This window comes from Geospiza fortis, unplaced genomic scaffold, assembly GCF_000277835.1.
Source record: "Geospiza fortis unplaced genomic scaffold, GeoFor_1.0 scaffold171, whole genome shotgun sequence".
Lineage (NCBI taxonomy): Eukaryota > Metazoa > Chordata > Aves > Passeriformes > Thraupidae > Geospiza > Geospiza fortis.
Genome location: NW_005054313.1, coordinates 8,570,778 through 8,582,411, shown reverse-complemented (window position 1 = coordinate 8,582,411; position 11,634 = coordinate 8,570,778). Strand labels below are relative to the sequence as shown.

The window sequence follows — 11,634 nt, the reverse complement described above, 5'->3', positions numbered from 1 at the left end:
CCGGGCAGCTCGGGGGCCGGCGGCGGGTCCCTCCCGCGGGGCTGGGGGGATGCGGACCCTCGGCCTCCTCAGGGCGTCTGCGCTGGCTCTGTGTGTGCCCGCAGCCGCCAGCAGGAGCAAAGACAGCTCCCCGCATCATCCCCGCCGCGAGCAGCTGTCCCCGAGCAGGTCCCACAGGGGCCGGGCGGTGCAGCGGTGCCACAAGTGCCCCTGTTGGTGTTAGTAGCCGCTCGGTCTGGCGCGGTTCTTGTCCGAGGCCATCGGGGACATTCAGTGAATGCTGTGCTCAACTTCCATCGTTTATCCGCAAGTTTCTTCCTGCCTTTTCCCTCAAGCAGCTTCGCTTGAGTTTCTTTACACCTGCTCCTCTGGCCAGTGAGCCGGGGGTCCTGGAGCAGCCCAGCACGGTGGAGGGGACTGGCCTGCCTGCGTGTAGAGGACAGTCCAGAAGGAAGATGTGAATTAGAGAGTGAAAATGTGTGGCAATTGCTCCTGCTTTGACTGATCAGTCACCAGCTGCAAAAGGACCAAAGTCACAGTGCTCACCTGCTTAATGCGTGAGGTAAAAGCTCATCTCTGACCCTTTTTTGAAACATCAGCTGGTTTCAGACTTTCCTGTGCCTTTCAATTGTGCAAGAAACACAGATCGCAGAGGCGAGGTTTCCCTTGACTTTGGGGCAGTGGTGTGCATTATGTGCAGCAGTAATCCTTGAAGGCGCCTCAGGGACGGGGACAGGCTCTGCCCGTGCCAAGCCAGCGTGCCTGGCCTTGCGGGCTTCCCCTGCGCCTTCAGTGGCCGTCCAGGCTGTGTTCCCACCCAGCTCATCGCTCAGGCACGCCGGGCTTTGGGATCCCTGCGCTGGGCTGGGAGCTGGGCGGCTGGAATCAGCTGCAGAGCCAATGTGGTTTGTACGTGTGCTTGAAGCAGAGGCTTGGAAATAGTCTTGGGTCATTTGCCACACATGTAATTACTGCAGGGTAAATCTGGGGGGTCAGAGAGGGACCCCTTGCGAGTTAGTGGCAGGAGCAGTGATTCCATATCACTGCGATTGAATGCTCAGGTGGTCGGTGTGTTTTGTGTTTTTTATTGACACACAGTAGTAATAGTTGCCTTAATTTCCTGGCAGAAGAATTTTTAGGCTACTTTTGTTTTCTGACAGCAAAGTGTTTCAGTGAAAATAGGGATTTGCTGAAGCTGATAGAACTTTTAACTGTGCTATGCTTATTTGGAAGTAGAAGGTAAAACCCACTTGGGTTGTTTGGATTTTGTTTTGCTGTTGGAATTGCTTAGTCTGTTGTGGGATAAAAGAGAAAGAAAGGTGAAAAAAGGAATGAAAGTGAAAGAAGAAAATACTTCAATGCTTATAAAAATCTCTTTAGTTTTAGCATAAAACAACAAAACTAGAAGACAATATAACTTTAATTTGTTTAATGATTTTGGTTTTTAGTTTTATTTTGGTGGGGGTTTTTTCCTTCTTTTCTGGTTTTTTTTTTTTCCTTCGTTTTCCAGATCATTAATTTAAAACAATCCAGTTTCAATTCTAATTTGGTTTTGGTCATTTTTCAGTATTATAGAACAGTTCATATGGGAGGTTTTTACTTTGGTCTGTTCTAATGGGATTGGGATTTTGGTTTAGTGTAACTAACGTTTTGTAATATAAAAGCATACCAGGGGAATGCTTCTGAGTTTGGCAAAGGGTTTAATGATTCAGGTCATGTCAGGTGTACTTGAGAAAGTCAGATTATTCAGCTGTTACCTCAGTCACTTGAAACTGGTTTCCTTAGGACAGAAGGAACCCTAAGGGAAAAAAATGCAAGGCTGTTGGCAAGAGAAGTGCTCCAGCAGTTTTGTTCTCACCTCTGATTTCTGTATTCTGCTCTTGTTTACTGATGGGTGGACATTTAACGTGGGTTTGACCTGTATAAACCAGTCACTGATTGTCACTTAATTTGGTAATGACGGGCTAGTAACTTAACCTGTGCAGGGAAAACTTAATTAGAGAAGAGAAATAGAACTTACCTTCTTCTGCTCCTCTTGAGAGGAACTGTGAGGAATCCCAGGGCAAAGAGACAAGGAGAGGGGAGGTGGGCCCAGTGTGGGATGTTTGGGGAATGGATGTGGCATGTTCTGTGAAACAACAGAGCAGTTCATCTCCTCTGCTGAGGTTGCCTTGGAGCAATTAAGCTCTGGTCTGATTCAGAGCTCACTGAAGCAGATACCTTCATCACCCTGGGTTTAATGAATTCTGGTGCAGTGCTTAAGTGATGGGAATGGCCCTGACTCACTGGATTGTGGTATTGTTTGGGCACATGCCCCTGAAGTGTTAGCATAAGGTGTGTACCAGGAAAAAAAGTTGGCTGTTGCTTTTTCCTCAGATCCTGAACAACTTTTTTGTCTGAGTCCAAGATGAATGTCTGTCCATCTCTAATTCTGCTTGCCTTCACTGGCCACCATGAGAAAAAGCACCACCTGACTAGAAAAAAAATAAGGCTCTCATGCCTGCTTTGATGTTCTTGTGCTCTGTATTTGTAAATGGTGTCCAACAAAAACCTTCTAGTGTAAGAAATCTTTGAAAGTGAAATCACCTTAGTTTCCTAAGGTGAGAGAAGGGTAACATTCATGCTTGTGAATGGCACTTCTATTTCAGATGAATTTTAAGTGTGTGAAGATTATCTTTCGTTGGCTTACCCTCTTGTGCTCTGCTAATGACAGTTGCTTTGGATCATCAAGTGTATGATCTATTTTGGGCATTTGCTTAGTGTGACTGTTGGGTGAAAGCCAGGGAGAGATATCTGTGGAAGGCAGGATAGGATAACATGAAGTGATAGACATGGGAAACACCAGCACATCAGAGGTACCACTGGGGGTCTGAACATGGTGCAACAGTTTTGTCTTCAGCCTTCAAAAACAAGACTCTGGGCTTGAATGGGTTCTTTGTGGGAGATTTAACTGCAGTGCTTTGATCTCTGCAGAAATGGGTGTAAGAGATCAGCAGAAGGGATGAGAATTTCCTGGTTATTTTTGCATGGATTCTACTCGCCTGCAGAATCAGCTGTGTTCCTTGGAGGATGCTGAAAAATGAGTGAACTTGTCAATGAAACATTAAGTGATTGTGTTCACAGAGGCACTTTGGGTGGGTTCCCCACTCTCAAAGCAATCTTTTCAACTTGCTCTTCTGAATGGCAATGAACTCTTTCTTAAAACAATGACTTTTTAGGTGTATTTGATTTTATGTTGTTTATAACCATGTACCTTGGATTCTGACAAAGGGAGTAGTCAGCTTGAGGGCTTTACAATCTTTGGGCAAGTCTCAGCAGCATCTCTTATTACCTGGGCATTTTCCTGTACTTGCGTGTGCTCAGAATGTAATTTTGCAATTCAGGGTGAGCAAAAGGTTTGGGTTTTCAGCAAGGCTTGGCTTTGTCCTTTGCTTGCTTTTTTGAACTCTGTAAAGGCTGAATGCAGCCGACACTTAAGAAAATTTTGCTTTGTACAATAGCAAGCAATATTATATAAACTTTGTAAGGATCAAATAGCTCAGAGATGTCCTCATTCTTGTAAATATGACTGAAGCATTTATTGACTGTAGTTTCAAGATCCGAGCAATAGTGGTCGGTGATCTTTCGGTGAGATGATGAAAGGTTGCTTGAAGAATACATCAGGTATTTTTCACTTTGCATAAATCACTTTGTAATTTGCTTACAAAGTGAAATTTGAGTTGCTTATTTTCATTTAAAAGTAAAATAGACATTTTCATCCCAAGCATGAACATGGTTTTGGGAAGGAAATTATTAAGCAACAGAGTTAACAGAACAGTTCATCTGGCTTCACCTTGAAAAACAATGAAAATATCAACAAAGCCAGGATAGAAAGTGGAAAAATAATAACACACATTGCAGTGCATCATGCTCACCAATGCAAGTGTTGGTTTCTACAATGTATTTTATTAGTGTGGTGGTTACCCTGGGCTTCAGTGTCACAACCTGTGTGGTTTCTCTTGTTTGCCTTGGGTAGCCCAAAAAGAGAGATCATTGCTAAAACACTGTTACACAGGAGGGCAAGGGAGGTGCATTTGTCTCCATTAAAGAGCTTTGAAACTGGTGTTTGAGCAGGTGTTTTAATAGAAATGCAGCAGCCTCAGAGCCCTTGAGCTATTCCATGTGCAGTGCACACCTCCAGCAGTGCTGTTCTGGAGAGTGTGTGAGGAATACCTTGCATCTCCCTCTCCTCCGCTGCGGCACCTGCAAGTGTGTCATGACATGGCAGGAATGGCAGGAATGGGTGTGTTTGGACCATGGGCCAGGTGCAGGTCAGACATGTCACGCCACAGCATGCCTGTCACCCCAGAGGTTGCAGATATACACCTTCAGAGAGCACAGGTTGCAGTTCTGATGTATAACTGAAATACTCCTCATCATCTGACAGCATCTGTGCCTGTAAGGATTGATGTAGTGGCCCTTCTGCTTGACATAGAACAATCAAAGAATTTTTCTCCTAATGTGTAGGTTTTGCTAACATCAAATAAAATACATATTTATGTAGAAGCACTAGGAGACTTTCTGTTCCTTTGAAGTAATAGAAGGAGCGTATTTGGAAAGGAATTGATACTCAACATGCCACCCATGTATTAGAAGCCAGTGGTTTGTAAAAAGGGCTGGGGCAAACAAAGCAACCAATCTTTTTTTCTGAGGTGAGTGAATGACACCAGCTTGGGCGTGTATTGAGGAATTGTTAGATTTTTACAGTGTATTTTCTGCTCACAATACCCACTTTTTTTGAGAAAAATCTTCAATTTCTGTGCCTTTCAGTTTGTCAGGAATAATGCACTTGCTCTTTGATACTTAACCCTGTTCTATAGGTCTGCTGAGTCTTCTTGCAACACTGAATTGAACTTATTGCTAAAGGATCAAAATGGAGCTTTGTTTGCTTGTGAAATATGCTTCACAATATGCACCAGTCAGTTGCCAATGACTGCAGTTTAAAAATCTGCAGCAGCTGTGTAGAGATAAGGAACTTGGAAGTCCCCAGTGCATCTGAAGGAAGCAGCATCTGGGATTCGTAAAGCAAACAAAGCACATTACATTGGCAAGATATGCTGTTGAGTGTAGAGATGTGTGAGAATAACTATATGTCTCAATGCAATTAGATTTTATTGTGCTACTAGAAGCCTTACAGCTATTTTACATGTTCTGATCTAAACAGTGGATATTTGGGCTGTTGGGCATAGTGCTGGTGTTCATCTCCACAGGAAACAGCAAATAGTTCATGGCCTGACTGGCCAATTACTCTGTTCAAATCTATTCTGTTACCATACCGTACATTACTGCGGAGGTGTATCCCAAGGAAGGATGTGAGTTCTCATCTGCTTCTGTTCCAGAAGCAGCCCAGCATAATGCACAGATGCTCCAGTGCACCAGTGTGAAGCTTGTCACAGAGAGGATCAGTTTAAACGATTGTGTTCAGGAAGCAAACTGCACAGTTACACAGAGTAACACCTGTAGCAGATGCTGCTGGTGTTCTTCTCATTTGAAACATCTGCTGTGCATGATGGAAGATGTGCTGAAAACTCTGGAGAGGGAATTGGCACTTTTTTCCCAGCAGCAGTTCAAATGTCTGTGTGCTGTCCTGCCTGTGTGCTTCAGGAGCACAGCCTGACCTGAGAAAAAGGAAGCTCTGCCTCCTGGTCTCCCTGGCTGAGGATCTGTCTGAGGGAGTCTGTAATGCTGGTTTTTGTGCTTGCTCTCTTTGGTGTAGTGTGGAGGCTTTATTGTCCAGAGCTTTTTCAAATTATTAATTCATTTTCCTTTCATCACGTTTGTGTTTCTTGGTATGTTCTGTGCTTCCAGTTAGTTGTGTTCTTGGGTACATCAGTGGTGGCCAAGAATCTCCTTCACTTAAAGGTGTTCATCTCTTTCCAGATTTGAGCCCTCACTATTTGGCTGAGACTGCTGAATTAGTTATTTTGACTGATCAGTGGTAACTTTGGTCATGAATGAGCTGCAATGGATTCAAAGTGCCTATACCACAAATGTATGTTACTGAGACTTAGCCTCTTGCAAGATGTAATGAATGTCATTCTTCATTAATATTCTAGTTGCATCATCCTTGAGTATCAATGAAAGACCAAGTATGGCTTTCTTCAAGCAACAGAAGGTGGAGGACATTTATGAAATTGGGGAAGAGCTGGGAAGGTAAGGTCATACTGATGACACCACACGATTCTAAAAGCTGACACGTGAGGATATTTGCTACTTCCTTCTGCCTGTGATAGCCTAGATCAGTTACAATATACTACAATAGCAACACACACCTTGACAAAGACTGCACTTTGGATAGGAATTTTTTGTAGTTTTTTGGGGTTTTTTTCTTTAGATTAAATGTGGTAACTGTTTTTTCTGTTTCTTTTCTTGCAACTAGGACAACAAAAGGTATGTTTGCATTGTCTTTTGTAGATACATGTCTCCTGTGTCCGTGCTTTAGACTTGAGTTCACATGCCCAGAACTGGGACTCTGGACTTGAGTTCTCCGAGCCAGCTGGGAAGCAGGAGCCTGTGGAGCTGCCACCACAGACACAGCACTTTCACTTGTCCTGTTGTTTTGAGCAGCACTCCACAGCACTGTTGTTTTCAGCTGGCTCCAAGCACTGACATCACTTGTTCATATGTGCCTACAAAAAGAAGGAGCATGTATTCCTGAAAGGCTTTACCTCTCAAATGTTCAGTTGGACTGGTTAATGCTTGTAGATAGTCTTTAATGTATAAAGGCTTATCTGCAGGTATTAATTACAGGTGTAATTACCAACTGTTACCCTGCTTAACCATGAGCGTGTGCTTAAACACTGCTGGGTTTGTGAACTGGATACCCAGGGTACTGCATACTCAGTCTCTCAGCAACATACAGTGCTCTGGGTGAAGATGGCTGCTTCCCATTCAGTGTCCAACCCTCTAATGTTTTTTGTTTTAATATGCAAATAGCTAAATTAGGGCTGTACACAGGTTGGCTTCTTTCCCAATGTGTGGCAATTGGTTTCCATACATGACTGTGTGTGTGCCATCACCCTTTCTCAAGGGCCACTAATGAGCTCCAATAAAACACCTCAGCTGATGCAATGTCCATTCGGAATTTTTTTTTTCACTCTCAGCTATTTAATTTCTAGAGTTACTGAGAAGACTTCTTTTAAGAAGAGAGGGGTTGAGGTTTGTTTGTTAATTTGTTTTCCATTCCCTTCCCTCTCAGGAAGGCCATAACTATTAAGTTTCCTGTAACTGCTTACTTTTAACTGCTTACTTTTTACTTACTTTACTTTTAACTGCTTAATACTGAGAGTATCAGTCTGACAGTCAAAACCTGACAACAGTGAGCAGTAAAGAAATTCAGTGTGTGCATGGAGGGTGTAAGAGGTGTGGTTTTTAACAATGAGGTCCTAGGTTAAAAAGTCAAACTACTAAAATGAGAAACTGGAGACTGAGTAATTTATTTTTACTTTGGTTTCTGAATTGGTTTTGGGAATATTTTGAGATGATGAACATAATTCTCCAAGCTGATGGATATTGGGGATTTTCAATGGAGAAGTGTAGTTGAAACAATCTGGTGAAGGCTGACCATTGCTTCTTGAATCAGCCAGAGAGGCTGGTCGAGGTTTGTGTGGTCACAGCAGCTCTCCTCCTCTTCAGGCTGCATGTATAATGTCACACTGTCTTTGTCAGTGTATTTTCACTTTCAGGTTTTGGGGGCCAGTGGCAAACGGTATTTTGCTTTGCTAGAAGGAAGTTAACATGCTGGACAGATTGTAGTGACTGATCTTTTCCAATGCTGACTGATGCCCTTAGAACCTGTAGATGCCCTCTATTAGTTCAGTTTGCAACAAACTGTTAGTTACTGACAGGTAGAGGATACATTTATTATCATTCTGGCGGCAGAAGTCACAAAAGTTTTCAAGCAACATCTGTGAGGAGTCTGTCCTGTTCTTGTCCTCCTCACTGGGTTTGTCACTTCTTGAGAACAAAACTAGTTGTTAACATGGGCCTAGTGCTTGTTCTAGCTGGGATTCAGCCATCAGATAAAATAGAGTATCTCACTGACAGAGCCAGCACCTGTTTATCTGAAAGTCTGTGCACAGCACTCAGGAAAGGTTGATCCCACCACAGACTGCAAAGCCTGAACTCTGCTCTGGTGATGAAAGGAGGCGCTTCCTGTCACTGTGCAGCACTGAGGGTGACCACAGCAAAGCTCCCAGCTCGTGTAAAGCCCTGCACACGGAGAGTGTGGGCAGGCACTGCCCAGCCAGGTCATCCTCGGGGTCCCTGTGGAGCTGGAAGCAGCTCAGAGAGAGCTGCCAATGGTGTGCCAAGGCAGGGGTGTGAGAGAAGGCATTTTGCAGAGAAGGGAGCAGGTTTTCCACAGCTGCAGCTGTGTGCTCTGACCAGCTGCTTAGCTCCAACATCCCCTCAGTCTTTCAAATATTAATCTTCCACCAACCTCTGTTGCCCAACTTCTCCAAAGGTACACACAGGGAGCAGTCTGTCAGGCATGTGGCCTTAGAGATAGCTTGCTGATGGCCTTATTTGTTATAGCAGCTGTGTTTGGGAAGCTTAGCATGGCTTATGCTGAATGTGTGCAGTACTTCAAATATACATATATAATTGTGTTGCTTCACTCAAGATAGTATCAGTCACTTTCAGGTCTGTGAGGACTGAGGTTCTCTAGCCATAGCTGAAAGGAAGCTTAAAAAGAGGACTCTCTAAAGTGAATTTAGCAAATTCCAACATTTTAAAGAAATAACATGGCTTTAACAATTTGTGCTGTTTTGAGAAGGGTCCTGGCCTAATCCATTTGCAGGGATGTTAACAGCATGACAAATCAGTGGAAATACTCCTTGAAAAATGTGAAGAAGTGAAGACTAACTTGTCTTCTTGGGAATATGCAGCAGGTCAAATAACTGCTGCTTCTTGTGGCAAGGGAGGTGACAGCTGGAGACAACCAAGAATGGAAAGTCTTAAATCAAGGGCACAGTAGGCCCAGAGAGAGAAGAACTGTCCTGCTGAGCTCGGGCTATAGTTTCCAGGAAAGTGGCAGCAGTAAAGCTCACTGGAAAGCCTTTAATATAATGTTTCAGTTGTTCTGTTTTGGTTGGGTAGTTGTGGCTTTTTACAACACATAAAATGTTGTACAACCATGCAGGAGCCCTTTGCAGCTGTACTAGAAAACACTGATGGTGCTGGTAGGTACTGGAATTTGAGATGTGCAGTGTGATTTATAAAAGGATGTATCATAGAGTCATTAATCTACTACCTAAATGTGGTGCCAGTGAGGCTGTGAGAGCTGTTGACATTTGTGCCTTCTGGGCAGTGTCACTGTTACATGCCAAGTTGGGGCTGAGGGTAGGAAGTGTCATGGAGCTTTTCCCAAAGTGTTTTTACCAGTGCCCATTGAGGAAGTGTGCTCCTTCAGGGTGGTGTGGGCCTGGCACTGCTGTCCTGGGCCAGTGTCCTGCTCCTGCAGCTCAGCTCTGCAGTGTGCAAGGACTCACACTTAACAGAGAAAAACAGACAAACCTTGGAATGATATTTCTGAGCATGGAAGTCTCCCCCTTTCCTTCACTGTTGTCCTTTCACTGTAGGGAAGGGGCTGCCTTCCTCCACAATGTGGGCCAGCCTTACCACCTGGCACTCCAGTTTCTTGCCTGTATCAGTAACTGGGAGCTATGCTCATTCCTCATCTCCTGGGCCAGTCAATGCCTCCATGCAGAAAATAATCACTGTGATTTCTGTTGAGCAGTTTGGACATAACTGAGCCTCCAGTTTCTCAGCCTACTGAGAAAACTGGGCTGCAGTTTCATGTTTAAAGCCAAGCTCCATCTTTCATCAGTGGCTTGTTATGCCTCCTGTAGTTCCCCATCTCCAGCTACAAGTTCCTGCTTCCTCTGTGCTTGTGTGCGGAGGATTAACTCTGCTCTCTGAGAGAGGAGATACCCCATTTTCTGGGTGAAGCTTTAAAGGACAGCAAATGCAGCATTTTACCAGTGATAATAGGACCTTGGAGCCTGGCACAAGTCACTGTTCTGACAGTGAAACTAAGTATTTATTTATGTAGTGAAAACAAAAAGTAGAGATAACCCAGGTGTTCTTTGCAGGGCAGGAACCTGGAAATCTACAATGAGAAGTCATGGCCCTCAGCTAGTTGGGCTCTCCCTCCTAAACAGAGCTGTGGTTGCAGTTGGTAAAGTTACCCTTAACTCACACCACACAGTATCTTCATACCAGGAATGGTTTTTTTCTAACTGTAGAAATTGCTCAGTACTGTGCTTTCTCAGACATGAACTTTAACTCTGTTCTTGATTAGTTTGCACTTTAAATTAGTTCTTTAAATTTTGAAGAATAACTCTGGATTATTTTCTCTTACAACACACACAAAGCAGGCCTTTGTGTTTGATGCAAAATGTTAATTTAGTTCCGGAGGACTACCCAGCATTTCTGTTGATGTTTCTTGTTACAGATCCTGTAAGTCATGTTTCATGTATGTGAATCTTCTGCTGAAACAGTTTTGGCATCTGGAACTTGGTCACAATCACTGTGATTGTCATCAGCTGTCTGATGCAGTCACTGTTTTTGAATTTTTTCTTTTTAGTCCTTCTAGCAGGTTTCAGTATTAGTTTTCAATGCTACCTTAACTGTTTCCAAATTAAAACATTTGTTACAGAAAGTGCAGAGAAAACTGAAAGTTTTGTTTTTTAGGTTTTTCCTAATAACAAAGTTGCTCTACCTACAGTAAGAGAGAAGAGTTGGCCTTGGCCTTAATTTGTAACAAAGTCACGCATTCCTTATCATCATCATCCACCTTGATGATGGAAATGATCTCAGTGTATCTCCTCAGTCCATGTCTGGCTTTGAGAGTATAGAGATGATGACCTGATGATGTGGTAGTTCTCACAAAGCTCAAATTTTGTAATGTATTTAACCACTGAGTAATAAACAGAATATTAATCCCAGGAAAAAGACATTGACTATTAATCCCAATCTTTGTTTTGCCATTTCTGTAAAAATAAAACTATTTTTTCCATTTTGCATTGGAGTAGAAAGCAAATGGAAATTTCAACAGCTGAGAAAATATACTGTGTATAGTATTAATTCCATACTTTTAAAATGAAAAATATTACTTTTGAGTAAAAATGCACATGGAATAAACGTAGTGCAGCTCAAACTCTAAATGCACTGGACAAATTAAAGCACTGGACAAATTGTTAACATCGATGCAGAATAGAGCTCACAGGTTCCTGTTTGATGGTCAAGGTGACATCTGTTAGTCCTTGTTAACACTCTACACCAGTTTGAACCAGAGTTGTTGTAACAGCTGAGCAGTGAAATGGGAATTTCAGCAACTCTTTGCAGTTTTGGCCTTACAGATAATTTCCTAAAGTCTTGAATGAAATGCCAGCATAGTTTCCATCTGTTTGATACATGGGGAAGGAGAAAAATCATTGAATTATTTGACCATAATACTTCTCCCCTCTTACAATTCATGTGCTCCTGGGCCTATTATTCTCAGTCCATATCTAGGTGTATTTGGACCTTTACACACCCAGGTGCAATGTGCTAACCTTTCTTCCTCACATTACGTCTGTCCTGCTGTTGCTC

The 11,634-nt window shown here is 43.1% G+C and overlaps 1 protein-coding gene across 3 annotated transcripts in view; it reads left to right on the top strand.

Annotated features, from left to right (window-relative positions):
* The first annotated feature begins 6,100 nt into the window (after positions 1-6,100).
* DAPK2 (death associated protein kinase 2) overlaps positions 6,101-11,634 on the top strand; it is a 33,587-nt gene continuing 28,053 nt past the window's right edge. For all 3 annotated transcript variants that reach the window (XM_005419688.2, XM_031055987.1, XM_014306509.2), the window contains exon 1: positions 6,101-6,192. In XM_005419688.2, coding sequence (XP_005419745.1) covers positions 6,131-6,192 — 62 coding nt within the window. In that variant the 5' untranslated portion in view covers positions 6,101-6,130. The remainder of the gene's footprint in view (positions 6,193-11,634) is intronic.